The 26,251-nt window shown below is 46.6% G+C and overlaps 1 protein-coding gene across 3 annotated transcripts; it reads left to right on the plus strand.

The window, feature by feature from the left end:
- Positions 1-25,816, plus strand: NFE2L3 (nuclear factor, erythroid 2 like 3). 3 transcript variants are annotated; one of them, XM_035020769.1, is made up of 4 exons: positions 1-861; positions 18,242-18,418; positions 22,621-22,704; positions 23,612-25,816. In XM_035020769.1, the coding sequence occupies exons 1-4, from the start codon at positions 283-285 to the stop codon at positions 24,845-24,847; spliced, it is 2,076 nt and encodes a 691-aa protein (XP_034876660.1). In that variant the 5' UTR covers positions 1-282; the 3' UTR covers positions 24,848-25,816. The 3 variants fall into 3 exon arrangements, with proteins under 3 accessions (XP_034876660.1, XP_034876661.1, XP_034876662.1); XM_035020770.1 differs by lacking the exon at positions 22,621-22,704; XM_035020771.1 differs by lacking the exon at positions 18,242-18,418.
- Positions 25,817-26,251: the final 435 nt, after the last annotated feature.

Consider the following 26,251-nt stretch of genomic DNA (forward strand, 5'->3'; position numbering starts at 1 on the left):
CGCTGGGCTGCGGGGTGGCCAGGCGGGCTGACTCTCCTTGCAGGTGGCTCCTCTTCCGCCTCTCTTGAACCCCGCAGGCGCCGTGCCGGCTGCCGTGGGAGCGCCTTTGTGTCCGGCCCCGAGAGCCCGCGACGGCCGCTGCGCGCCCGGGTCCATTGTTTCGCTTCTCTGTCTCTTCCGGGCAGGTGCCCGCGGCGCGCGAGGCCCGCACGTGCCAAAGCGGCTGCAGGAGGGCAGGGACCCGCGGGCGCAGGCAGGGGCGTCCCGGGCGCGCGGCGCGAGATGAAGTACCTGAAGCCTTGGTGGTCGGACGGCGGCGGCCTCCTGCACCTCACCATCCTGCTGAGCTTGGCGGGGCTCCGCCTGGACGTGGACCTGGACCTCTACCTGCTGCTCCCGCCGCCCACCCTGCTCTGGGATGAGCAGCTGCTCGCTGGCGGCCCGACGAGCTCCGCCTACGCGCTCAGCCCCTTCCCGGCCTCGGGAGAGTGGGGGCGTGCGGACCAGCTGCACCCCAAAGGCCGCGAGCCGGACCCCGAGGCGGAGCCCGAGGGCCGGCTGCTTCGGGAGGTTCGCGCGCTGCGGGCCCCCTTCATTCCCCGCACCCGAGTGGATGCGTGGCTCGTGCACAGCGTAGCGGCCGGGGAAGCCGACGGGGCGCACGGGCTGCTCGGCGCCGCCGCCGCCGCCTCCTCCGCCGGAGGAGTCGGCGCCAGTGTACACGACAGCAGCCAGGCTGCGCCGGGGGATGGCGGGGACCCCCGAGCGGCTGCAAGTAGCCCCTTGGCCGCCGGGGAAGAGGAGAAGGCACCGGCAGAACCGACGGCTCAGGTGCTGGACGCCGGCGGCCGCGCGAACCAGGTGAGGGGAGCGCGGGGACGCGAGCGCTGTGCTGGGGGAGCTGGCCAGGAGCCCTGCAGGCTTGGGACGGACCCGGGGACGGAGCACACCCGCTCTGCTTCCACCCTCGGCCCCTGGTGGTTGCAGTTTCGGGACCACGCTTGCCTCCCCTTCTTGTGAATCTAAACGGAAGCTGTTAGTGCGGTCGCTATGCTTTTAGGTGTTTGGGAAAGAAATAGGAGAGATCATCCGTTCGGTTGTAGAAGATACCTTTACTGTGTTTGATGGCGGTCTGAGTTCGGGGCTGCTGAGGGGAGAAGGGATGCTGGTAGTTTTCTTGCCTAAGGTCTTCGTTCTGTACCTCGTGTACATGGAGATGTCTTTTTCTGGAACCAGAGGATCCAAAAGAGGCCTTGGCCACAGGGAGGACGCGTTTCTCTTAACCCGTGCTCCCCGGTCTAACGTGATGGCCCCTGCCAGATTTTAACCCAGTTGCAGTTCGTTTTTGCTACTTACCCTGGATTAAGGAGCCGTGGCCAGTGTTCAGTTCCAGGCCAGTTGGCAGACGGTCCCGCTGTGACCTAACCAGCCCTGGCGCCTAACGACCCTCCTCCCTCTGGAACATGTGTAACTTTTTTTGTTTTTTTAAGATTTTATTTCTTTGAGAGAGAGAGAGAAAGCAGGAGCGGGAAGGAGGGGGAGAGGGAGAGAGACAAGCGGAGGCCCCGCTGAGCAGGGAGCCCCACCCAGCCGGATCCCAGGACCCCAAGACCATGACCTGAGCCGAAGTCAGGCATTTAACCGACTGTGTTAACTCCAGGCGCCCCATGTGTAACTTCTTACGAGCATAAAGAAAGCAGGTACCCTGACAGTCACCTAGTGACTTAACAAGTGCCCTCTGGTTTATGGTTTCAGATCCTTCGGTTTAACATCCTTTTGAAGCAAAGTTCACTAAGATTGACTGATAGAGTATCTGTGTGGTGCTCCCGCTGGCTCTTGGAGTCTAAAGACACTTATTACCCATTTTTACAAAATTGCCTTACCCAGAGTTCCTTCAAAGGGACCTTTTTAATATCTCTTGGCCCAAACCGTAGTATTAGCAGTCGGTATCGATCAACAGGTGTTCCTTGGATGTTTTTGTGGGGTGCAATCTTATGCAAAATGGGAACTGGGGCTAGACAGGTTTGTTTGCTGCTCTTCAGAATTGCCCTGTTTGTGTAGGCAGTTGCCAGAGGAGCTTCTCCACCCTCTCCCAGAGGGGTCATTGTGCCAAAGTGCCTGTGATTCACTGTTATGCAGATCGGATCCCTTCCTCTTCCTGAGGCCGGAACTAATGGGGTGGGGGTCACCGAGAGTCTCGGTGGGCTTCTGTCCAAAACAAAAAGTGGAAGGTTCTTCTCCCTCACTCAGCCAGTCCCGACCTTCACCTGAGTCCTCTGCTTCCTAAGGAGTGGTGCGTGCTGCGCTACAACCTTTTCAGATCCTGGAACCGGCGGGGGTGGGGTCGGGTGGGGTGTGTGTGTGTGTGTGTGTGTGTGTAACCCAATGCACTGTGCTATGGCAGACGGCACCCTCCCCTCCTCCGCTGGATGCCACCCACCTTGCAAAGCATACTGGGCCTGGAGGAGGTGTAGCTGTTCGCTCTGGGAGCACGTCCTTCCCCTTCTTGGCATTACCTATTTGGACTGGCAAACCTGCTTTGGCGGAAGCTCTGGGGGCCAAGGACCGGCCACACCTCCCATGGAGGGTTGAGCCCCGCTTTCCTAGGGGGGAGGATGAAGTTCATACGGGGCCAATCTCGTGGTGTAGCCTTGCCCCCCTGGCATGTGTGGGCCTGCTGGACCCTGGGTGGGCCTCGGGAGGGTGGGGGCGCGCGGACCGCGCGTCTGTCATAGCACGGTGCATTGGGTCTCTCTCTCACACACACACACACACACACACACACTACCCATGGGGTGCCCTGGGTAGTTTCATTCCGGCGATGATCCGCTGTGGAACACCTTACAGTATTCACAGCCAGTTCACCTTTGTTCGTAACACCTTTTATTTATTTATTTTTTTCAAAGATTTTTATTTATTTATGAGAGAGAAAGAAACAGCATGAGAGGGGAGAGGGTCAGAGGGAGAAGCAGGCTCCCCACTGAGCTGGGAGCCTGATGTGGGACTCGATCCCAGGACCCCGGGATCATGACCTGAACCGAAGGCAGTCGCTTAACCAACCGAGCCACCCAGGCGCCCGGTAACACCTTTTAAAAAACAGAAACAAAAAAGCATAAGGAGCTTCTATCTGGTTGTAAGTTTGTATGTATTTGGTAATACCTTTTTTTTTTTAACATCAACTTGAGAGGTAGGCAGGTGGGGCATCCTTCTATCCAATTTGTACTAAAGGAAAATAGAGGCCCAGCGAGGTTAGGGCACTTGGCTAAAGCCACACAGTTAATTGGTGCCAGAAGTGCACCCAGACAGAACCTGAGCTTCCTGACTCCCGTGTTAGCACACTGAGCGTGCGGCTGCCATGGGGTGGTGCCCCCACCCCCCACTCCTGACCTCAGCACCACTGCTCTCCAATGCTGCATTGACTTTTAAAAGCAGACTGTACCATCCGTAATACCGAGCTTACAATCTGGAACGTTGACTCGGGGGGGGGGGAAACGGCACCGGGGTTTGCAGTCCGCAGACCTGGGTTTAGGGCCATCACTTACTAATGTCAGGTGGGAGCGTGCTGCTTATTCTACGGTTTGTGCAAATTAAATGGGAAAAGCCTGCGTGAAGTGCCAGCCCAGTGCCTGGGTTGTAATTGCTGTTCCTTCGCCTCTGTTCTCAAGCCACCCTTCTTGACCTGCCTCCACTCCCTCCATTCGCTTTTGTCTTGTTTATGAGTCTGCCCCGGTTGTTTGCTTGCTAAGGGGGTGTGGTGTGTTGTGGCCAGACCGCCTGGTTTTGAATCCCAGCTCTGCTGCTTACAGCTCTGTGACCTTGGGCTAGTTTCTTCACCTGTCTCTGCTTCAGTTTCCTCACCTGCACAATGGGAATCGTCAAGGTGCCCCCCACATAGGGTTGAGAATTCATTCATTCCACGTCAGAGGCTTAGAAATGTGCCGGTCACGTCTCGAAGCACTTAATAAAAGTTAGCTGCTGTTAACTTCGAAAAGAGGGAGTGCTTTGTCCTACAGGAACATCAGAGGTTTGTGGTGTTTGTTTTTAAATAGATAATTCCGGTGGCTTATATTTGAGTTGTAGGAGATTCTGGTTGTAGAGGATAATTTTCCATAATTTTTGTACATTTGCAAAAATGTCTTGGAGTGGGGGATTTTCCAGGTATCAAAAGAGGTACTGCTTTGGTTTCACTTCTTAGTGGGGCCAATCATTATCTGAAAACAGAATCCGGAATTCCCCAGGGCAGACCTGCTTCCCTTGAAAACCAGAGCCATTCACTCACAACCGAAGGCGCGTGTGTTTTCAGAGTAAGGCATGGGTTAAACGAGGACTTGAACAGTTTTTGCAGATTTGACTGTGTGAGCATATTTGAAGGCGGGTGACTACCTATAGCCAGCACCAGTATTTTAGAGCACTGTATCCACTTTGAAGCTGAGAGGCTTGTAGTCATCTTGATAATGGTTTCAAGCCCCAGAACCAGGACCCGGCGATGGGTGAGGGGTCCTGGGGGACCTCGTGGGATGGACCAGGTTTCTTCAGGTCACAGCAAGAATCTGATACAATCAGGACTCGCTTCTAAGAGTAAAGGAAGAGGAAGAAGCTCCTTGATTGTTAAAGTAAAATTTGTTTTTCATTTCAAAAGCAAAGTTAATCCCTGGTGCCTGGGCAATTGGAGGTAGATGAAATTTCAAACACTTGCTTGTTTTTAACTTACAACTGTGGTACAGAGATAGTCTTAGACATTCGTACAACTCAGTAGAATGAAGTTTCAGAGGAGGCTCTTTGCTTACTTAAGGACTCGATAAAAATTCACCTGAGGTCTTATGGGGAAAGATGGCATGCATCACTTACTAGTGTCCTAGGGCAGCTGTAATAAAATGCCACCAACTGGGTGGCTTGAACAGCAGAAATTTGCTGTCTCCCAGTTCTGGAGGTGAAAAGTTGGGAATCAAGGCTTGGTTCCTTCTGAGGCTGAGAGGGAGGCTGTTCCAGGCCTCTCTCCTAACTTCTGGTAGTTTGCTGGCAATCTTTGGTGACCCTTGGTCCTTCCCTCACTCCCTCCCATTTTAGTTTTAAGGAATCTCCACACCCAACCTGGGGCTTGAACTCACAGCCCCAAGATCAAGAGGCGACCCTTAGTTTCCACTGAGTCACCCCAGTCTCTGCCTTTATCTTCACAAGACATTCTCCCTGTGTGCTCATTTGTATCCAAATTTCCCCTTTTATAAGGACACCAGTCATACTGGATTAGGGCTCACCCTGCTCATCTTAATTACATCTGCAGTGACCCAGTTTCCAAATAAAATCACATTCTTAGGTACTGAGGGTTATGGCTTCAACATGTGGATTTCGAGGGACTCATGCCCTCTTTAGCTTGCTTAGCAAGTAGGCTGCAACAATTTCTGGAAGCAACTGGTCTAAGTGTAGGATCATTTGCTGCAGGATTTGGTGTATGTTTGTGAGCAAACCTGGGTTGGTTGGTTGGTTGGTTTTTTGCTGACTTCATGTGCAGCTAACCCCAAGGAACCTTACTTCCAACTTTTTCCAGTCAGTCCTTCACCTCAATTTGTGGTTTACAGAAATCTCCCCTCTGCACTGTCCTTTGTATCATTTGGCTGCTCTCCATTTTCCCCTGCTTCTCCGCTCAAAAGTCAGAGTGCAGGGCCCAGGCCCCAACTCCAGGGCAGGCCGGGCTAGTGGTCAAGTGTGCTTGGCGCTGGGGTCAGACCAGCTGGGGTAGCTGCAGATCTCCACTCCACTGCTGACTGGTCGTATGATCTGGGGCACACTTCTTAACCTGTCTGTGCCGTGGTTCCCTTATCTGTAAAATGGGATGGTAAGAGTACCTTAACGGAGTCGTCGTGAGGATTAAAGGCGATCATACAGGTTAGCAGGTTGGTACGTAGTAAGCCCTCAGTAATGTCAGCGACTGCTGTTAATTCAGCTGGGGCTGTAATGCCCCTTCCCTGATTTATTCCTGTTCATTCTCTTGCCAGGCACAGGTTTCCAAAGCTCACGTTCGTCTCTTCACTTTCATCTGGGGAGCCTCCACCAGCTCATTACCTACCTACCAATTGGACATTTTGTCATTCGAGGCTCCGCATTTGGCTAGTGTGACCTAACTCCCCAACTGCCCTCGCTGAGCTCATCCCCCCCTACCCGTGGCCTACTTTCCACCTCAGACTTTCTCCCTTACTTTTCCCCACACAGGCCCATGCTTTCCCGCGCCTAACTCTCTGTTACCTGTGCTCAGAATGGCATCCTTTCTTTCCTTCCAAGTCTTTTACTGTTAAATTCTCAGACTCATCTCAACTATCATCACCTCATCTACAAGCATTAACCGTTCTTTCCTTTGAGTCCTGTCAAGCCCTGTCACACTATGTACTATTTCATCTATGGGCCTTGGCAAGCTCTACGTGGAACCGCAGTGTCTTGAGCATGGAAACTGGGTCTTCATTTTAACCTGGAGGGTAGCAGCAGAGACAGGGTTAAGAGCAGACGCCCACCCAGCTAGCCTCTGCTGAGCACTCCTCATCTGTTCCCCCCGTCGGCCTTGCAGAACTTCCAGGATTCCGTGAGCTTGAGTGTGTCTTGGGTCATTCAAGGTAGAGTCCTAACTAGGAAGTAGGTCAGATCTGAAATCCTGATAGGCCGTCTGAGCATTTGATGCCAGTTTGAGTGGATGGGGGCCATGGAAAGCTTTCAGGTTGGCACTGTAATGAATCAGGTGGTGAAACTTAGAATTGCCTAAAGTTATATAGCAAGTTAGTGACCTTACCCAGACTAGAACAAGCCTCCCACCCACTACAAAACTGCAAACTTGTGAAGACACAGTTCTCCCATTTGTGGCAGCCTTTTGATACAAAGAAGTTTATTCTCAGAATCTAGTTGTTAAGGATCTGTGTGAATATTCAAACATGCTTCTGGGCAGCCGAAGCTGGCTGTGGCTCAGGCACCCCCCTGGGTCGGTTCTGGTTCAGTTGCCGGTGGTGGTTGGCAGAGTCTGGATGGTGGCATAGAGGCCAGGCACGGCCTTTTGAGGTTGGGGAGAACTGGGTTCCCATGGGCATCAGAGAACAGAACCAGTATGATCAATATGCGTGTGTATATGTACGTGTGCGTGCCTCTGTCTCTTTCAGAGATTTATTTCAACTGGCCCATGTGATCATGGAGGCTGGCAGGTCCAAACTGTAGGGGAGCTGGAAACTCTGGACGGGCCCTGGTGCCACAGGCTTGAGGCAGAATTTCTCCCTCAGTGAAACCTCTGTTTTGTTCTTAAGGTCCTTCCACTGGTTGGATGGGACTCACTCAGATTACCAAGACCGTCTCTTCCTGAAAGTCACTTGGTTGGGAACTTGGTTGACTAGCTGTTGACCCCACGTCCCGAATACCATCCTGGCAGTGACACCTGGGTGAGCGTTTAATTGCACAACCAAGAGCAGCAACCTAGCCACTCCGACACACGGAACCAACCCTCACACCACCCCAGCTCCTCCTCTTCCGGGCAGCCTCTGCAAGCCTTGGTTTCCGAATTGTAGAAGGAGAGTATTAACCTGTTTCTGGGAGAGTTCTTAGGAGGATTACATCACGCAGTCTGTCAGAGGGCTGGGACAGGTCCCGGCATGTTACTAGATGTGTAACAGAATTTGCTCTGATTGCCCTGGAGCTGGGGGTCGACTCTCCAGGGAGCCACTGTCCTCTGGAGGACAGTTTCAGACTGCTAGGTCATGCTGGGGCCTGCTTTGGTGTAGGAGGAGGAACTCTTCTCTCCATGAGGGGGAAATCATGCTGGAAATGCTTGAGTGCATTGGGGATGTCCCATGCTGAGAAGATCAGACTGAGGGAAGAACACGAAGGGCAACTCAAATATTTGAAGAGCTGTTATGTAAGGGAGGCCTTGAAATTGTTGAGGAGGCAGACCCTGAACCTCTGAAGGCTCATCTAAAGGAAGAACCCTTTTTTTTTTTTTTTTTTTTTTTTAAGGTAGGCTCTACACCTAGGCTGGGGCTTGAACTCACAACCCTGAGATTAAGAGTTGCATGCTCTAAGGACTGAGCCAGTGAGGCACCCCTTTTGTAGCCTTTCTTAAGAGCTGAGTTTCTCGGGGCACCCGGATGGCTCAGCTGGTTAAGCGTCTGCCTTTGGCTCAGGTCATGATCTCAGGGGGCCTGGGATTGAGCCCCGCATTGGGCTCCCTGCTTAGCGGAAAGTCTGCTTTTCCCTCTGCCTGCCGCTCACCCCCCTCCCCGCCACCACCGCTTGTGCTCTCTTGCTCGCTCTTTCTCTCTCAAAAAAATTAAATCTTGAAAAAAATAAAAGAGCTGAGTTTCTGCAAGGGTGATCCAGTGAGTGCATCAGTTACTAACTTGCCTGTTAAAATGCAGATTTGGGGGCCCACCCCAGACGGGCTGAACTAGAGCCTCTCAGGTGGGACCTGGGAGTCTGCAGTTTACCTGACCTCCCGGTGATCCTTGCACCAGTCCAAGCCTGCCCTCAGCCATAGTGCTCCTCTCCCGGGGCCCCCAGTATCCCACAACCCCTGCATGGGAGGGGGGCCTGCCTGGCTGAAAGCCTGCCCTTCTGTAAATTTAAGGCCCAGAACAGCTGAAGGCCTGGGCAGCAGGGCCAGAGCTAGTGGTCTGGTTCACCAGGTGTTTCCGAGCTGAAGCCACATCTGTCTAGTTCCCTGCTGGAGCATGGGGAACTGGCTTGCCAAGAAACTAATAATGAGTGCAGAACTTCAACAGTCGGGTTAGGCGTGCTGACTCCACACACAGATGAAAATCCACGTAGAACTTCTGACTCCCCCAAAACTTAACCACTAATAGCCTACTGGTAACTGGAAGAGTCGATGGCACATACTCTGTAGGCTACATGCACTACATTCTGTGTCCTCGCAGTAAAGGAAGCTTGAGGAAATACAGTACAGTACAGGACCGTAGGAAATCCACGTATAAGCGGACTTGGCGCAGTTCAAACCTGTGTTCAAGGGTCAATGGTAGCTTTGCACAGAAAGGCAGTTCAAAGCTCTTGCTTAAGTTCTAAAACAGGCAAAGCCAAGGTAGAAATAATCAGAATAGGAGAGAACTTTCTAGGCAGGTAAAAATGTTCTGTGTCAATTAGAGATGTGAGCTAAGTGGGCGCCTCCATTGATCAAAATTGTACAGCTAAGGGGGCGCCTGGGTGGCTCAGTCGGTTAAGCGGCTGCCTTCGGCTCAGGTCATGATCCCGGGGTCCTGGGATCGAGCCCCGCATCGGGCTCCCTGCTCCGCAGGAAGCCTGCTTCTCCCTCTCCCACTCCCCCTGCTTGTGTTCCCTCTCTCGCTGTGTCTCTCTCTCTGTCAGATAAATAAATAAAATCTTTATATAAAAAAAAATTGTACAGCTAAGGTTTGTGCATTCCTGCCTGTGTAAATCTCGCCTAAAAACCGTGATGGAATGGTTCTGCGGGGGCCCCCGGGGGGGTGGTTATTGATGATAGAAGCACGGCGGCAAGCTGATAGTGGCCGAAGCTGGGTGATGGATACCCGGAGGGTTTACTAGAGTTTGTTTTCTGCTTATTTTATGTGTTTGAAATGTTCGATTGTAAAGAAAATACAAAAACGTCATGCGTTTTGAGGCCCACTTGGCCTGCCTTGCCTGTCGGGGTAAGCCAGCCTAAAATAAATGAATCGTAGCTGCATTTCTACTGCCCACCTCCCCGCTCCCCCAGCCCCTCAGCCCGCATGGAGGGGCCACTGGGCATGAGAAACAATGCCTTTTAAAGTGAGAGCCTGTGAGTTGGTGCTCCTGCCCTGCGGCAGAGGTGTGGAGGCTCCTATTTAGAGACACCCCTTATTATTTCTATACTTGACTTCTAGCGGGCAGTCACATCAAGTGACTTGGTGTTAGCCCTGTGGAGCATTCCTGCCAACTGTCCAGCTGCCTCCCTCCCGCCTCCAGGGGCTTCATACAGGAGTTAGACTATAGCGCATGTTGTGACGGAAAATTCTCCAGCGTCTCTTCCAAGTGGAGAGAATGGGGCCTCGGGAAATGGGACCTCCAGGCGCTGTTGTCTAGCTTGAACAGTCGCAGTTCATGGCTGGGCTTGGTCTGTCCATAACAGCCCCCACCCTACCCCCTTATTTTGAAACAAATCCCAGGCATCGTTTCTTGTGATTCCCGTGCCAGTTCTTTGCAGGGACTTAGCAAAGAGAAGAGAAAAGCCCAGCTGTGTCCTGGTCTTACTCTCCCCACTACCTTCGTTGACTCAGAAAAACTTCTGTAAGGATTTCCATTTATATCCCTAAAATAGAAAGACTCTCCTAATAGAGGGTAACCATTAACACCCCTAAAAAAGAATCAACTATAATTCTTCAATGTCACCACATTTCCAGTCGGTATTCAAGTTCCCCTGAACACTCTGTGAGTAGTCTTCCCACGGTTGGTCTGTTGGACTCACGGCGCAGACAAGATCTACACCCAGCCGGCAGCCAGCTGTGTGTGTGGGGAAAGTGATGCTCACGCCGCCAGGGGCGTCATTTCCTCCAGTGGGGTCAGCCCGTCCCAGCGCAGGGCCAGTGGTGGTGCTGGCGGGGTCCTGGCCGGAGGCAGAATCTCCCCCTCGATGGCTCCCAAGAAGAGACTTCATGAATGACTTGTTACAGGAGCAGATGGGGGTGTTAGAGCTCCCAGAGACCCCCCCATCGGGCGGGGTGGGGGAAGGTTTGAACGTGTTACCAGAGCCCAGTGAGGAGGGTGAGGAGGGTGCAGTCATGGCAGATCAAGGGGGAGAGATGCTCCCTGCTTCTGTCGCTTCAAAGCTATGTGACCTAGGCCAAGTTGCTTAACCTCTCTGGGCCTCTGCTTCCTCCTCTGTCACAGAAGGTAACAACAGTACCTATCTTACAGGGATGCCGAGCAGCTTAAATGAGATCATGTATGGGGTGCCTGGCCCACAGCGAGTGCTCAATAAATGGGAGCTATAATTATTATAAACTGCTATTAAAAACCACCCGGGCCAAATAGGACACAGCCTCTCTTTATCTGGCTCCTCATTTCTCTCTAGACCTGATGACTCCAGCTTGCCTCCAGCCTAGAGACAGGCCTCACAATTCTTTGGCCTTTACCCCTCTCCCTCTGATGTCATGCTTCTCGTAGGCAACACATTGTTCTTTGTCTTTGAAGGTTCATCCAGCCCTAAAGGTCAAAGCAGGTCTCAGTCTTGTTCCTCCCCCAGAAGCATAAACGAAAGGCCCAGTTAAGCCAGCTGGGACTGTTCACAAAGACTTTTTTCAGGGTCAAGCTCTGCATCACACTATTCAGGTCCCAATACGTTATAGTAAGTACAGACTTGGAAATCATGTTGCCAGTTATCAGGAGCTTCGGAGAGTCAGCAGAAAGAGAAAAGCCCAGCTTCGCTCCTCTCGTCCCCTTCCCACCACCTCCATTGACTCAGAAAACTTGTGTGCAAGGTTCTGCTCCTTAACATTGGTGGCAGAGGTGAATAACAGCTGGAGGACAGCTTTTCGTAAGTTTCCAGCCCCTCAGAGAAAAGATCCAAATAATTGTAATTTTAGATAGGATAGGATAAGTGTCAGAAGAGAAAATCCAGAAGCCATTGTATTTGAGAGACAGGAGGACCAAGTTTTAGCTGAGGGGCCCAAAATGGCATGGTTCTGGACCCGTGCAGAGGAAGAGATGAGTCACCTCCCAGCTGAGAGGGCTGTGGTGGGGAGGACATTTCTAGCAGGTGCCAGTTCAGTCCAAGTCACTGGATTTTTAGCTGTGATTCTTCAGGGCGGCAACTCACAAGTTTACGATGGCTTCCTATGGTAAGCATGGAGACTTTTTTTTTTTTTTTTTGAGTCTCAACCCCACAAAAGTAAAAATCACCTATGCACAAATAAAAAGTAACTTAATGACGGGTTTGGCTGACCCATTCTTTAAATTAAGAGCATGGCCCATAAATCTCCAGTATATACAACAGTACTTGTAAAGCACATATACTCCGTATCTCAGCTCCATGTCACCGAGTGGAGAAAAATCGGAGGAGACCCGAGCAAAGATAAGAAGTCCTGGTACCAGGGCCTGTTTCGCTTTCTCTTGACATTCTGATGGAGTGGCCAGCAGTTAGTCATTAATTGCAACTCTTCAGAATCACAGAGTAGAAAGGAGTAGTAGTTAGGATAACATCTTAAATGTATAAAGTGCTTTTTCTCAACTAATTCCTTAAAATGTGAATTAGAAAATATCCTTTCACTTCAACAGACAAGGAAATGGAGGGTCAGAGTGGCCCGAGGTCGTACAGCTGATCAGAATAGGACGGCCTTTTTACTCAGCCATTTTTGGGTCTGAGCCCTCCATAGGGCATTTTTTTTTTTTTTTTAAGATTTTATTTATTTTGAGAGCGAGCGAGCACATGGGGGTTGGGGGTGGGGGGAGGGGAAGAGGCAGAGGGAGAGAAAGAATCTCAAGCTGACTCCATGCTGAGCACGGAGCCGCACCCGATCTTTCAGCCCTGAGATCATGACCTGAGCCGAAATCAAGAGTCAGACTCTTAACGGACTGAGCCACCCAGGTGCCCCTCCATAGGGCTTTCGAGGCTGGGCAAATTAATACTACAAATACGATACGCCTTTTTGTACTTTCTAAATAGAAATGTTATAATATCATCCTCTACACCCCTCCCTGCCTTGAGATCCGGTCTCCTTTCTTCCCACCAAGATAAAATTATGAACTGTGATGTCACAAATTGGGTTCCCTGGGAGGGGAACTCTGAGATCACGTTAGGTGTGCGGGATGATTCTAAGGCAGCAACCATGGGCACTACGTCTAGGGAAGGGAGGACAAGAAATCAGGATCCGACAGAAGCAGAAGTCAAGCTTGATGCAGGCTAAGGAAACCAGGAGCTTTGGGGCTAACGTGGTTCATCACAGTTGTCCCATCTTGGGCCAAGATGGCTGGGCCTTCATACCCTCCCTGCCCAGGGAAGGATGTGCCCTTAGGGGGAGTGGCTGTCAGCAGCTGAGGCGTTCTTAGAGGCACAGCTGGACGCTCTCTGCCCACCGGGCCTTCCTTGAGGGCAGTCTGGGTTACACAGGTCCACGTGTGGTACACTGACCCAGGGAAAAGTCTTTGCATTCGTCTCTTCTCATGATCTGTTTCTGTTAGCTTTGCAGCAGCTGCCACTAAATGATAGTTGAAGGAATGAGTGAAGAGCCAGCCAGGGAAATACGGAACACCTAAGGCTGTGCATTCCACGTCTGTGGAATTCCATCTGCCATCAAGATTCTTTTTTTTTTAAGATTTTATTTATTTGACAGAGAGCACAACTGCTGAGCAGGGAGCCCAACGCGGGGCTCGATCCCGGGCCACTGGGATCATGACCTGAGCCGAAGGCAGACGCTTAACGACTGAGCCACCCAGGCGCCCTGCCATCAAGATTCTTGATGGTCACCAGTCTCCTCTGTCCCCTGGGGCCTCATAGTCAGGGTGACCATGTGGGACAGTCTTAGTTTGTGCCTGGGGTCCAGCTTAATTGTTAATAGCACCGTCTTACCTTTTCAAAAGTGGCCTGGTTTGGGGGATAAATTCTGTAGCCACTTTCATAGGCCTTTGGAGAGTCAGAACCGGCAAGGCCCTCTCAGGAGCCTATGTAGGTACTCACCGCTGAAGGGAAGCGCCGCATGTCTCACCACCTGCCTCTCCTACCTCCCTCTCTCTGCGGCCAGAGAGGAAGAAGAAATACCTGCAGGCAGCACTGCTCAAATCCCTGTTCCAACCGTGACTTTCCTCCCTTGGCTCCTTCAGCTAGCTCCTCATGCCTCCATCCTGAAGGGTCTTCAGAAACCCTCTTACATGTAGACTCTGTTCCCCAACTTGAATCTAGAGCACTGCCATCTACTGTCTTCATGTCACCACTTGCTTCATGGGTACATTGAGAGCTCCAAGATTATTGCCGCCTAATGAGCTGCATTTTTAACCTTTTAATTAACAAAATATTAAGAAACAAATCCAGAGTCGGTAGGGTATGAGGAAGTGGATATATTCAAATACCACTGAGCCTTTTTGGAGGGCTCTTTGGCATACCCCATGAAAGAAGGTTTTTGTTTTGTTTTGTTTAAGATTTTTATTTGAGAGAAAGAACATGAGCAGCAGGGAGGGGCAGGCAGAGGGACAAGCAGACTCGACCTGGGACTCGACCGCAGGATTCTGGGATCATGACCTGAACCCAAGGCAGACGCTTAACCGACTGAGCCACCCAGGCACCTCCCCATGAAAGAAGTTGAAAACAACGTCAGCATAATTTTTTTAAAAAGTTAAAAAATACAAACTGGTGCGGGCAGAATTCACGAAGAAATCTTTGAGACTTTCCAGTAGGGAGTTCTGTTACATAAAGTTTCCCAATTCTTTTTTTTTTTTTCAAAACCAGCACAGCAATGATACTAAGACCTAAAAAAATACATACATCAGAGAAATCTAAGAATCACTCTTACGCATATTCACACAGAATACTAAATAAAATATTAGCAAGGCATACCAAAAATGTAGATGCAAGAAGCATTTTTACTGTTTATATTAACTACCCATTGTTGACTAACAAATTGTTGCAAATTTAATGGCTTAATACAACAAGGATTTATTATCCCACAGTATCTGTGGGTTAGAAATTCTGTAGCAGCTTGCCTGGGTGGTTCTCATTCAGGGATTCATGAGATTGCAACCAGGGTGTTGGTTGTGTCTATCTGAAGGCACGATGAAGCTGGAGGATCCACTTCCAAGATGGATCTGTGTTGGCTGTTAGCAGGAAGCCTCAGTTCTTTGTCAAGTAGGCCTTTCTGCGGAGAGCTTGATCTTACAACACAAGCAATGGCTTTTGCTAGAACAAGTGATAGTGAGCGAGGAAGAAGCCGGGGCTCTAACCATCACTTCCACCTGACTTGTTGGGAACAGTTCACTAGGTTTTTAGCCCCCACTCAAGGGGAGGGGAATTAAGTTTTACGTCTTGGAGAAAAGAGTCGAATAATTTGCAGACATATTTAAAAATCCTTTTAATATTCAGTATCCACTTCTACTTTTTAAAAATACCCTTCAAAAATAAGGATAGGTCTTCCCACTACTAAATCCTCAAATACAATCTTGCATCCACTTCCTACTCCTTATCTTGAAATAAAGGCTTTAACTTGTTTCTGCATCAGCCCTGCCCCCTGTACTGTGGGGTCCATCCTCTATTGCCTTCTGGAGGACCTTGCTTTACTGTTACCCTTTCTCCTACATCATTCCCTTACAGATGTACTCTAGTTTCTCTCATCTTCAAAACAAAACACTACTCTGCCCCATGTCTTCACTCATTCCATAGCCAACGTTCCTGAACAGTTGTCAGTATGCCGTTTCTAGTTTGTCAGCTCCCATTTACTCTTCTACACAGTATCACTTGGCTTCTACGCTAAATTGATTTTTTGAAGGCCACCAACAACTAACTTTCTTTCTTTTTCTTTCTTTCCTTCTTTCCTTCCTTTTTTTTTCTTTCCTTTCCTTCTTTCCTTCTTTCTTTTCTTCCTTTCTTTCCTTCCTTCCTTCCTTCCTTCCTCCCTCCCTCCCTCCCTCCCTTCCTTCCCTCCCTCCCTCCCTCCTTTCCCCTTCCCACATAACTTGCTCTGTGTACCTGGTTGTTCCTGAGTTACAGTCTTCTATAATAAAACAGTCACCTAGTAAGTAAGATTTTTTCTTGAGATCTGTGAGCCACTCTAGCAAATTAAACCCAAGGGAGGGGGTCGTGGGAACCTCCAATTTATAGCCAGTTGTTCTGAAGCACAGGTGATAACCTGGACTTGCAGTTGGCATCTGAAGGGAGGTGAGTGGGCAGTCTTGTGATACTAAGCCCTTAACCTGTGGGATCTGACGCAATCTTCAGGTAGGTAGTGTCAGAATTAAGTTATAGGATGCGCAGCTGTGTTGCAGAATTGCTCGGTGTGTGGAAACACACACATCTAGTGTCGAATGAATTAGTGTTGTAGTACCAAGGGTAGACAGACCAGTAGTGTTTTCTTTGAATCAGGTATCACATTATTGAATACTACACATTAATGGAAGGTACCTTGCTTCATGGTTCTAAAATAGATCATGCAATTTAGAGTTTAGAAGCTCCTGTGCCCACTGATAGCAAATTTATAAACAAAGCTGCCTCAGGATTCCAGAATTTGGGATTTGATATCTTGAGGCTTAACAAAAGAAACCTTGCCTTGGCAAAAGATAGACATTGAAAGACTGATGACCAGTCACTTCTTCCTTTCCCCAAATTTGGATAGGAATCAGAATTGTAATTGCAGGAAAGAGCAAGACAATGGCAGCTCACCCGTTTTAAGTGAATCCCTACCAAAAGTCTTCAGATGCTGTGTCTGGGAGTTCATCTATTCAACAAGTATACCTAGTAAGGGTCTACCATGTGGCAGATTCTGGGGTAGGCAGCGTGCATGCAGGAACTAAACAGAGCCTCTACCCTCAAGAAACTAGCATTCTAGCGGGATAGATGACAAATACATTCAGCTGGTGCTAAATGCTATGAAAAAAGCAAGGGACATATTGATGGGAGAGATGCCCTTTTTTTTTTTTTTTTAAATAAAAGTAAGATGGTAATATTTGAAGAGAGACATAAAGCTTCAAAATCATGGGGCTGGGGCTGTGAACGGAGCGAGAGCCCTACAAGCAAAAGGAACAGCAAACACAAGCTGAAAGGTGGGAGAGTGCCTGGTGTGCCTGAGGCTGAGCCGAAGAATCATCCAAAGAGTAGTTGGTGAGGTAGGGTAATAGAGAAGGTACCTGGATGCCAGGTAGAAAACCTGTTTCCAAGAGGAGGGAGTAAGGAAGGGAAGTGTTGCTGATGGGTCTGGTAAGGTGAGCATGGAGAACTGTCAACTTGGGAAGACCCCGTTGAGATGTTTCAAAATTCCCACTGGAGTAGGTTCAAGAGATAATGCACAGCGTCCAGATGACTCTTTGGAAGATTATGCTCTAAAAGGACCAGAAAAATGGAATGGGATCTAGAGAGTGATAATGGGACATCAAGGGAGAGATTTTTAAAGCTGAGAGGTGTTTTGGGTTAGTGGTGGGAGTATCCAGACAAGGAACACTGGATGCAGAAGAGGATAGTGTAGCAGCAACAACGTCCTTGAGCACAAGAGCAGGGTTGTGCACAGAGAGACTGCCTGAGGAAGGAACAAGACCAACACCGCATCAGGTTAAGTACAGTGAACAGAGAAGCAAGTAAAACCAAGCAGGCCGCTAGCACGTCAGTTTCCTTTTCCTGCTCGTTTTGATTTATCTCACTTCTGGCATCTGTAGATTTTACATTTCTTTGACTTCATGTGTTTTTATGTGCTTGTTTTTTGTTTTTGGTTTTGTTTTTTTAATTAGCATTTCTCTGCTTTAGAGTGCGGGGGTGGTGCTGCTGTCCTTGAGTTTAGTCCAGTGTGCTATGCTGTTGAAAGAGGAAAATTAAAAATAGATCTTTTGAAAGAGTTTGAGAGGCCTTTATGTTATGTTAGGGGGGAAAAGCTGCACTTTTAATATAATTAAAAGTATCAGTATACACAGTGTATGTTAATGATTAATTCTTAATGGTTAACTCCAGTTAAATTAAAAAGTAAGACACTTCTGGGTAGGTAAGCATAGTTTAAAATATCTATGGAGATGCTAGTCTCTAAAGCTTTGTTAACTTCTATTTTTTCAAAATAAAAATATACTTTTCCGGACTTTAAAAGAAATAACATTTGTTGTAAAATATTCAAACAGTACAGAAATGTATAAAGTATAATTTTTCTCCCACACTTCCCCAACCTTATTCCACCTTTCAGAGAGAACCACAATACCTTGCAATAATACTTTTCCAGACTCTTCTGTATATATTTGCTGTTTGCTTCCAGCTTAGCTGTTTGATCTATTTTCAACAGAAAACTAAGTAAATAAACTGCCTGTTGGCAAAACTGATTTCTAAATCTCATCAAATTTGTAAGTATTTTAAACTCCAGGGCTTTATAAATGCATATAATTTAAATTATGCAGATTACAACAGCCTGTGTCTCAGTGAGTTCATGTGCCTTGTTTCAGGATTAAAAAGTTTAATACTGAAATATGCAATGCCAGTCTTAGCTTTTGGACTTGTGGTTTTTATATCACTGAGCAGTAAGTATAATGCAGTTTTAAAGGTTGACTTATTTGATGAAATATGGATTTCTGCTTAGCACATTTTTGGGTACTTCTATAGGAGAATGAAGTACTGAGAGAGAGGCACGAAGCTGTGGATCACAGCTCCCAGAATGTGGAAAATGAGCAAAGAGTATCAGCCCAAGAAAAATCACTACCGCAGAAGAATGAGGATGAAAGTAAAATAGCAGATAAACCTGACTGGGAGGCAGAAAAGACCACTGAATCTAGAAATGAGGTAAGCGTTATCATAGTAGCTCAGCCTTACTATTTTCGCTGTAAGGTAGATTTTTTATTTTTTTAAGATTTTATTAGAACGAGTACACAGGAGTGGTGGGGAGGGGCAGGGGGAGAGGGACGTGCAGACTCCGGTGAGCAGGGAGTCAATAATGATGACCTTGAGGGGCTAGATCCCGGGATCCTAGCATCCTAGGATCCCAGGATCATAACCTGAGCCTAAGGCAGATGCTTAACCGACTGAGCCACCCACGTGCCCCTGTAAGGTAGATTTTATGGCTTTGACAGTATGTGTTGGTAATGAATCTTCCATTAAGTGCCCTACTATAAGCAAATCAGATATATGAAAATATTTTTTGTAGTTGTGGAAGTGATTGATTTACAAAGGAATCAGCCCACAGACTTAGTTATCTCTAGTTAAACTCAAGATTGTTTGTGTGTGGGAGGGTGTATTTATACACACACACCCTTCCAGGAAGCTGCTAGCAGGTTTTGTGTTTGCCATGGCAAGGGATAAAGAGGTGACTGGAACAGTAAACCCAGGAATCCTCAACCAGCCCTCTGCAGAGGCAACCAAGCTGGCTAGGTCTGGGATAGTGAGGCAGAATAACTTGAAGGCAAATCCACCCCTCAAAACCAGCTAGGTCTTGGGCTCAAACCCTCAGTCTCCCGAGAGGTAGGCCATTCTGAACTCGGGAGCCCACTTTGTACTTCTGGCCAGGTCCAGAGGGACAGCCCCCTTGGCTACTCTAACCATACCCTTTGGCTATAAGAAGATGATTATAGAAAGATGAATTCTTCCTGCAGCCTGTACTTTCCCTTCCTTCTACTCTTTTTACTCAGCCCTCGGACATCCCAGTCCACTCCAAAGACAGGCCTGGAGGTTCCACAGACCCTTAACCCACTTGGCACTTCCACTTAGAAGGTGCACCCTTGCAGGTCTTGCCCTGATGGCTCTCTCAGCCAATGACCTGCCCCAGATGGGGAACCATGTGTTTAAATTTAACACAAAGTTTTAGGAAAAATTCTAAGAATCTGACTTAAAAAAGAGACTGACCATTTCTTGGCAATCTAAATTACCATTAAGGGGTCACCTGGGTGGCTCAGTTGGTTAAGCATCTGCCTTAGGCTCAGGTCATGATCCCAGGGTCCTAGGATCAGGTCCCACATGGAGCTCCTTGCTCAGGGGAGAGCCTGCTTCTCTCCCTCTGCCTGCCACTCCCCCTGCTTGTGCTGTGTCTAATAAAATTAAAAAAAAAAAAAAATCACAACGTATAGAATGTGTCTCGTGGATTAACTGAAATAATGGCTTAGTTGTCCATTTTTGTGCAAGAGCTAATATCTCAAAAAAATTGTTCTTTATAATTTAAGTGTAGTAGAAAGAACTCTGTCATATGGACTTCAGATGTTAAGGCCCTCAACTAGAAAGCATGTAACACATCTGATGAGATTCTGAAGAGAAATAAGGGGTTTTCATTGTTTAAGAGGGGAGGGCGGGGCACCTGGGTGGCTCAGTTGGTTAAGCGACTGCCTTCGGCTCAGGTCATGATCCTGGAGTCCCGGGATTGAGTCCCACATCGGGCTCCCTGCTCGGCGGGGAGTCTGCTTCTCCCTCTGACCCTCCCCCCTCTCATGTGCTCTCTCTCTCTCATTCTCTCTCTCAAATAAATAAATAAAATCTTAAAAAAAAAAAAGAGGGGAGGGCATGTTTAAGGGAAACATCAAAGAATAAGGAAACTCTCAAGGACCAATAGCAACATGAAGCCGTTACCCCCATCAGGGCAGAAGGGAATCTGGGAAGAATGAGTGCTCAGTTCTAAGGCACATCTGTCCCTCCCATCTCAGATCCGTGTCTCCTGTGGACCTAGCCAGGGGCCTGGCTCAGTAGGAGTTAGCTCCTCAGTTTGCCATCTCCAGGGGCACTGAAGAAGGGAACAAACAAAGGTTTAATGAAATGTATGTGACTAGCCTGAAGGATCAGTCCATAACTCACTTAAAGCAGAATGGGCTTCATACCCTTACCTCTGTTCTAAATATTAAGGCTTTCCTTTCTGCAAAGTTTTATTTACCCACAATTTAGGATTTTCACAGGAATCCAGATTTGTGCTGATACTCCTGTATACTTCTGATACTCACACACTTGTGACCATCTGCAAATTTTGGTCAATCGTTGGGCCAGGACTAATGTCTCAAGTTTGGGATCATTAATGGACGTAGAACACTTTTGAAATTTAAGAAATTAAAAATCATTTTGAATTAACAGTCATGTTAGCAAGTAAGTCTCCAGCCCACTAAGAATGTATATACGATTTGCTAGTAAATGAAGAAATCTTATCCACCAGTTCAGCTCAGATGGTCCTATAGCATCCATAGACACAGAAAGCCTTGTATTTGTTGTACTATGGGCCTTGAAAACATGGTATTTGGTGGGAAGGGAAACCAAGTATACACTTAAAACAAGTCTAACTGGCCTGAATCCTCAAAAAAGGAAACCCTTTAATACAAAGCTAGGGGAGGGGAGTCAGGAATGTGAGCTTCCTAAAATGTAAAGATAAAACCCGATAGACCAAAACCAGAAATCCTGGATAAAAATATTTTTTAAGTGCATAGTGGAACTCGAAAGCAAGAAAGGGAACTCTGTAGATGCTAGAAGCAAAGAGGCTACTCAAATCCAGAACTTTTTTTTTTTAAGATTTCATTCATTTATTTGACAGAGAAGAGCGACAGCGACAGAGGGAACACAAGCAAGGGGAGTGGGAGAGGGAGAAGCAGGCTTCCTGCCAAGCAGAGAGCCCGATGTGGGGCTTGATCCCAGGACCCTGGGATCATGACCTGAGCCGAAGGCAGATGCTTAATGACTGAGCCACCCAGGTGCCCCTCAAATCCAGAATTTAAAAGATAACCAGACCCCAAAACTGAAGAAGCCCTAATGAAAAATTGGATACAGATGTCATTTCATGACAGAGACTGGGGTTGAATAGACGAGGAACAAGGTCTCAAGCCCATACCTGGGGGTTACCTAAATTCCCCACTTAAAGCTCAGAATTTATAAAGACTCTTCAGGAGATGGGACTAGGACAATCCTAGCCACCACCTAGGAGACAAGAGCAAGGAAGCAGTCTATCCATCCTTAGAGATCAGAACCCCAAATGAGCCCAACATTTTAGAGTCTGAATCCACACTACCATTACTATCAGGAATCCTGAGCAGTTGATCCTTGCAGAGAAAAAATTGTTTTTATAGTTAGCAGGTAACCCTTGGTATATAGGATTCCTACAGAAACAGTTACCAACAAAGATGAGCTCACCCTTAAATATAAAAATTAAGACAGAATGAGAAAATTTATTTCTAGTAGGAGTCCCAGAAAAGACTAGAAAGTATGAAGGTGAAGCAGTCTTCATCACAGCCTGAAAATTCACTGGAGGTAATTGGAACCTTGGTTTTTATCTTTGTAGGAAAATGTGCACTGATCGTGAATATGTTTAACCTCTTTAATGGGATGACAAAGTATTTTGAAGATTAAAGTGATTTTAGGACTCAGATTAAAGGAGTACAGAGTCCCAAGCAGAATAAATAAAAACAAATTAAGTCCAATACATCAAAGTGAAATAGGACAACAAAGACTACAAAGAAAAAAACCTCTAAAATTACTGGAGAAAAAAAATTGGCTATAAATGACAGACTGACATCAGTAGCAATACATGCCTTAGTGCAAAGCACAAAGGGAAAACATTAAACCTGATCATCTCACCAAATCACTGTTTAAGCATGAAAGCAAAATAACTCCAGGTTATAAAAACTGAGTTCTCTAAAAAGAGCTGTCAAAGGAGTTATTTCAACAAGAAACAAACCTGAAGGCTGGGATAAAGCAATAATGAGTGAAGTTGGCAAAACATTTTGGTAAATCTAAGTATGTATTTGACTTGTAAAAATTACATAATGTTGTAACCAATTTGGAGGGTTATTAGCCATGGTAAAAAATAAGGTCAAACAAAGAATACTAGCCAAAAATATGAAAGATGGTTAGGGCAAGAATGGGGGGGGGGGGGGCAGATACTGAAAGAGGAATTTAAAAATTCCAAAATAGGGATAAAAAATCCAGAATGGAGAAAAGACCTGGTTATCCTTTCAAGATTAAGCCTAAAGCCCCAAGCAACCTCCTCTGCCTTTTAATTTAATGGTGCACCTTACATTTTTTTCTAGAGATCTCTAAATGGGACAGAAACAGCTCTCTCTCTGGAAGACTTATTTCAGATGCTTTCATCACAGCCTGAAAATTCACTGGAGGTAATTGGAACCTTGGTTTTTATCTTTGTAGGAAAATGTGCACTGATCGTGAATATGTTTAACCTCTTTAATGGGATGACACAGTTTATGACGGAGTAATAGTTCTGTAACAGTACTGCATTATGTAAGTGCACAGATTTAGGATTACTTTTTATAGAACTACTTTCAATTTTAGAGAATTAACCAAATATGTATACTGTTCCTCCTCCTAAATGATCACAAGGATATAGTTAAATTTAGGATTCACTGAATCAAAACGACAGTAAGTAAGGGCGCCTGGGTGGCTCAGTCGGCTAAGCCTCTGCCTTTGGCTCTGGTCACGATCCCAAGGTCCTGGAATCGAGCCCCGCATCAGGCTCCCTGAGCCTGCTTCTGCTTCTCCTGTCCCTCCTCCCCTGCTCGTGCTGTTGATAAATGAAAAACAAAACAGTAAACATGACAAACTAAGGCATAATTATTTTTCTGGTAGCATTTATATCTTGACCATACTCTTACTATGCTGGTCTGATTTACTTTAAAAAACAAAAAAACCCCCCGAAAACCAGAATACCCACCCACCTCGCCCAGAGACTTCAATGTGGACTTAAAGCTTAACAGCTAGGTTGATTGTTTGCATCTATAAAGCAGCAAGTTACAGTAATATTAGAATTAATAGCAAGACCAACTTTTATATTAACTGAATCAAACTTTCTGAATTTTCAGTATATACAAAAAAATCTTTCCCCAAATATGCCATCATTCAGATTTGGGCTCACATTGCATATTGTATTTGTCTAGGTTTAGTAAGTGATTGATTCATAGGTAACCATAGAGAGGAACTGACGAGAGAGGAAAGAGTGCTCTATTGTTACTGGAACTGCTACTGAAATAAGGTTGTGTATTTAAAATGCTCTTTTTCCCTTCTCAGGGCATCTCCCTTGGAAATATTTTTCCAGGAAGTATCAGTGATGGCATGAATTCTTCAACACATAATGTAAACTTTAGCCAAGCTATAAGTCACGATGTGAATCTCCATGAGGCCATGTTGCTGTGTCCTGACAATACATTTAGAAGAGAACCAGTAGCAAGGACTTCACAACCACAAGAACCATTTCTGCAGTTAAATTCTCATACTACCAATCCTGAACAGACCCCTCCTGGAACTAATCTGACAGGATTTCTTCCCCTTGTTGGCAATCAGATGAGGAATCTAACAAGTCAAGATCTTCTACATGACCTCGATATAAACATATTTGATGAGATAAATTTAATGTCTTTGGCCACAGGTTTTGATCCAATGGAAGTGTCTCAGCTTTTTGAAGAACCAGATTCAGATTCTGGGCTTTCCCTAAATTCAAGCCACAATAGTACCTCTGTCACCAAGTCTAATTCCTCTCGGTCTGTGTGTGAAGGTGCTACAGGTTGTAGTAGTGATCTTGAACCTCTTTTCCACCGTGACTTGGAAGGAGCTGTAGGAGGGTACTACCCAGAGCCCAGTAAGCTTTGTCACATGGACCATAGGAGTGATACTGGTTTTCATGGGGACCTTGCATTTCAACACATTTATCATAACCACACTTACCACCTACAGCCAAGTGCTCTAGATTCCACTTCTAGATCTTTTTCATGGCATGGGAAGTCACAGAAAATAAGTAAGTACCTCAATGACACAGACAGAAACTTAAGCCGTGATGAGCGGCGTGCTAAGGCTCTGCATATCCCTTTTTCCGTAGATGAAATTGTCCGTATGCCCGTTGATTCTTTCAACAACATGCTAAGCAGGCACTACCTGACAGATTTACAAGTGTCACTCATCCGTGATATCAGAAGAAGAGGGAAAAATAAAGTTGCTGCTCAGAACTGTCGTAAACGCAAACTGGACATAATTCTGAATCTTGAAGACGATTTATGTAACTTGCAAGCCAAGAAAGAAATCCTTAAGAGAGAAAGAGCCCAGTATAACAAAGCTATTAACACAATGAGACAAAAACTGCATGACCTTTATCGTGATATTTTTAGTAGGTTAAGAGATGATGATGGTAGGCCAGTCAATCCAAACCAGTATGTTCTACAGTGCAGCCAAGATGGAAGTGTTTTGATTGTACCTAAGGAACTGGTGAGCTCAGGCCACAAAAAGGAAAACCGTAAGGGAAAAAGAAAGTGAGGAAACTGAAGACAGATTCCATTAAGATGTATAAGGTATCAAACGGATACATGGCCACAAACCATTGAAACTGCTTCAAGTTTGGCTCCAGTATCTTTTACTACTGCTACTTGAATCACTCAGGGCTACGTTTTGAAGCTTTTGGACAAATTTGTGGTTAGTTTTGGGGAAACCACAACTTTTCATGAAGCCGACTGCATTATATGCAGGACTCCTGACAGGACAGTCCAGTCACTTGGTAACCATCCCCACCCCCACCCCCCGCAAGATGGTCACTTCAAAGAGCAAACACTGGATGTAAATTTTAAGCATTTTGGTTTTTGTGACTTGAAATGCAACATAATGTAGCTTTTAGCTTTAAGTATTTTAGCACTGAATATATGGAGTCTTACAAAAGCTATTTTATCTTTCAATGAATACTTAAATTACAACTTTCTGTGCAACTTCTATATTTGAATTTATAAAAATTTCTTATATAGAAATTCTAACCGTATTTATCTTGGATATTTTTCTCCACAAAACCCACATTCAGCTATACAGGTGATACATGTAGCCAACAGGGCAGCACAGTGTGGGTATTAGTATTGCACAAAAATTGATCAGACTTAGGCCAAACAGTCACGCCTTCAACTTACCCAACTTCTAAACCAAGGTGCCAAGGAACAAAATTGGGGCTTCAGAACATTAGACTTTGTCTAAGGACAAAGACCTTTACACAGGTTTATGCCTCTTGTAAGTAGACACAGCTACTTGCATATAGAGAAATAGAACTACCTAGCAAGTTCAGCCAGCCTGTAGAAATGTCTGCACATCTGTAACGTGGACCTCTCCCCCAAAAGGCCTCAACATAACAATGTGAAAACGTTACAAGCAACACAAGCCAACAGTAGGGGAAAGGGGAAGTCAGTAGAGTATGGGCTTTACAACCAAATAAAACCTGGAATAATTGGAACCACATGAAACACTCTTAAATGCTTAAAAAAAGGCAAAAAACAGTAAGTGAATTTGTAAATGAAAGCTCAGTGAGCTTATTTCAACAGCAACCTGGATAACTTTCTGAAAATGTTCAAGGTTTGGCAACATTAAAATTAGTAGAGTCAACGTTGTCATAATGATCTACCAAAGGGTATCACAGGAGTACCACCTTGGTTTAGAGACATGCAGTGGTTTCAGAGTCTAGATTTTTAACACCTTAAACTGAACCTAGGTAGGTAATTTCAAGACCAGACTTTCAACAAAATGCTTTGACAGTTTTGTAGTGCCCAGAAATTACTTCAGATCTACAATTTAAACTTCCACAGTACTACCTACCTACAAGTAGCCTTATCCACCCAATTGTTAACACTTATGACGGTGCACTATCCTCAAATCCCTGAAAATATCAAGCACAATGGAACTATACAC

This window comes from Mirounga leonina, unplaced genomic scaffold (assembly GCF_011800145.1).
Source record: "Mirounga leonina isolate KUSES-001 unplaced genomic scaffold, KU_Mleo_1.0 Mir_174, whole genome shotgun sequence".
In the NCBI taxonomy this organism is placed as follows: Eukaryota; Metazoa; Chordata; class Mammalia; order Carnivora; family Phocidae; genus Mirounga; species Mirounga leonina.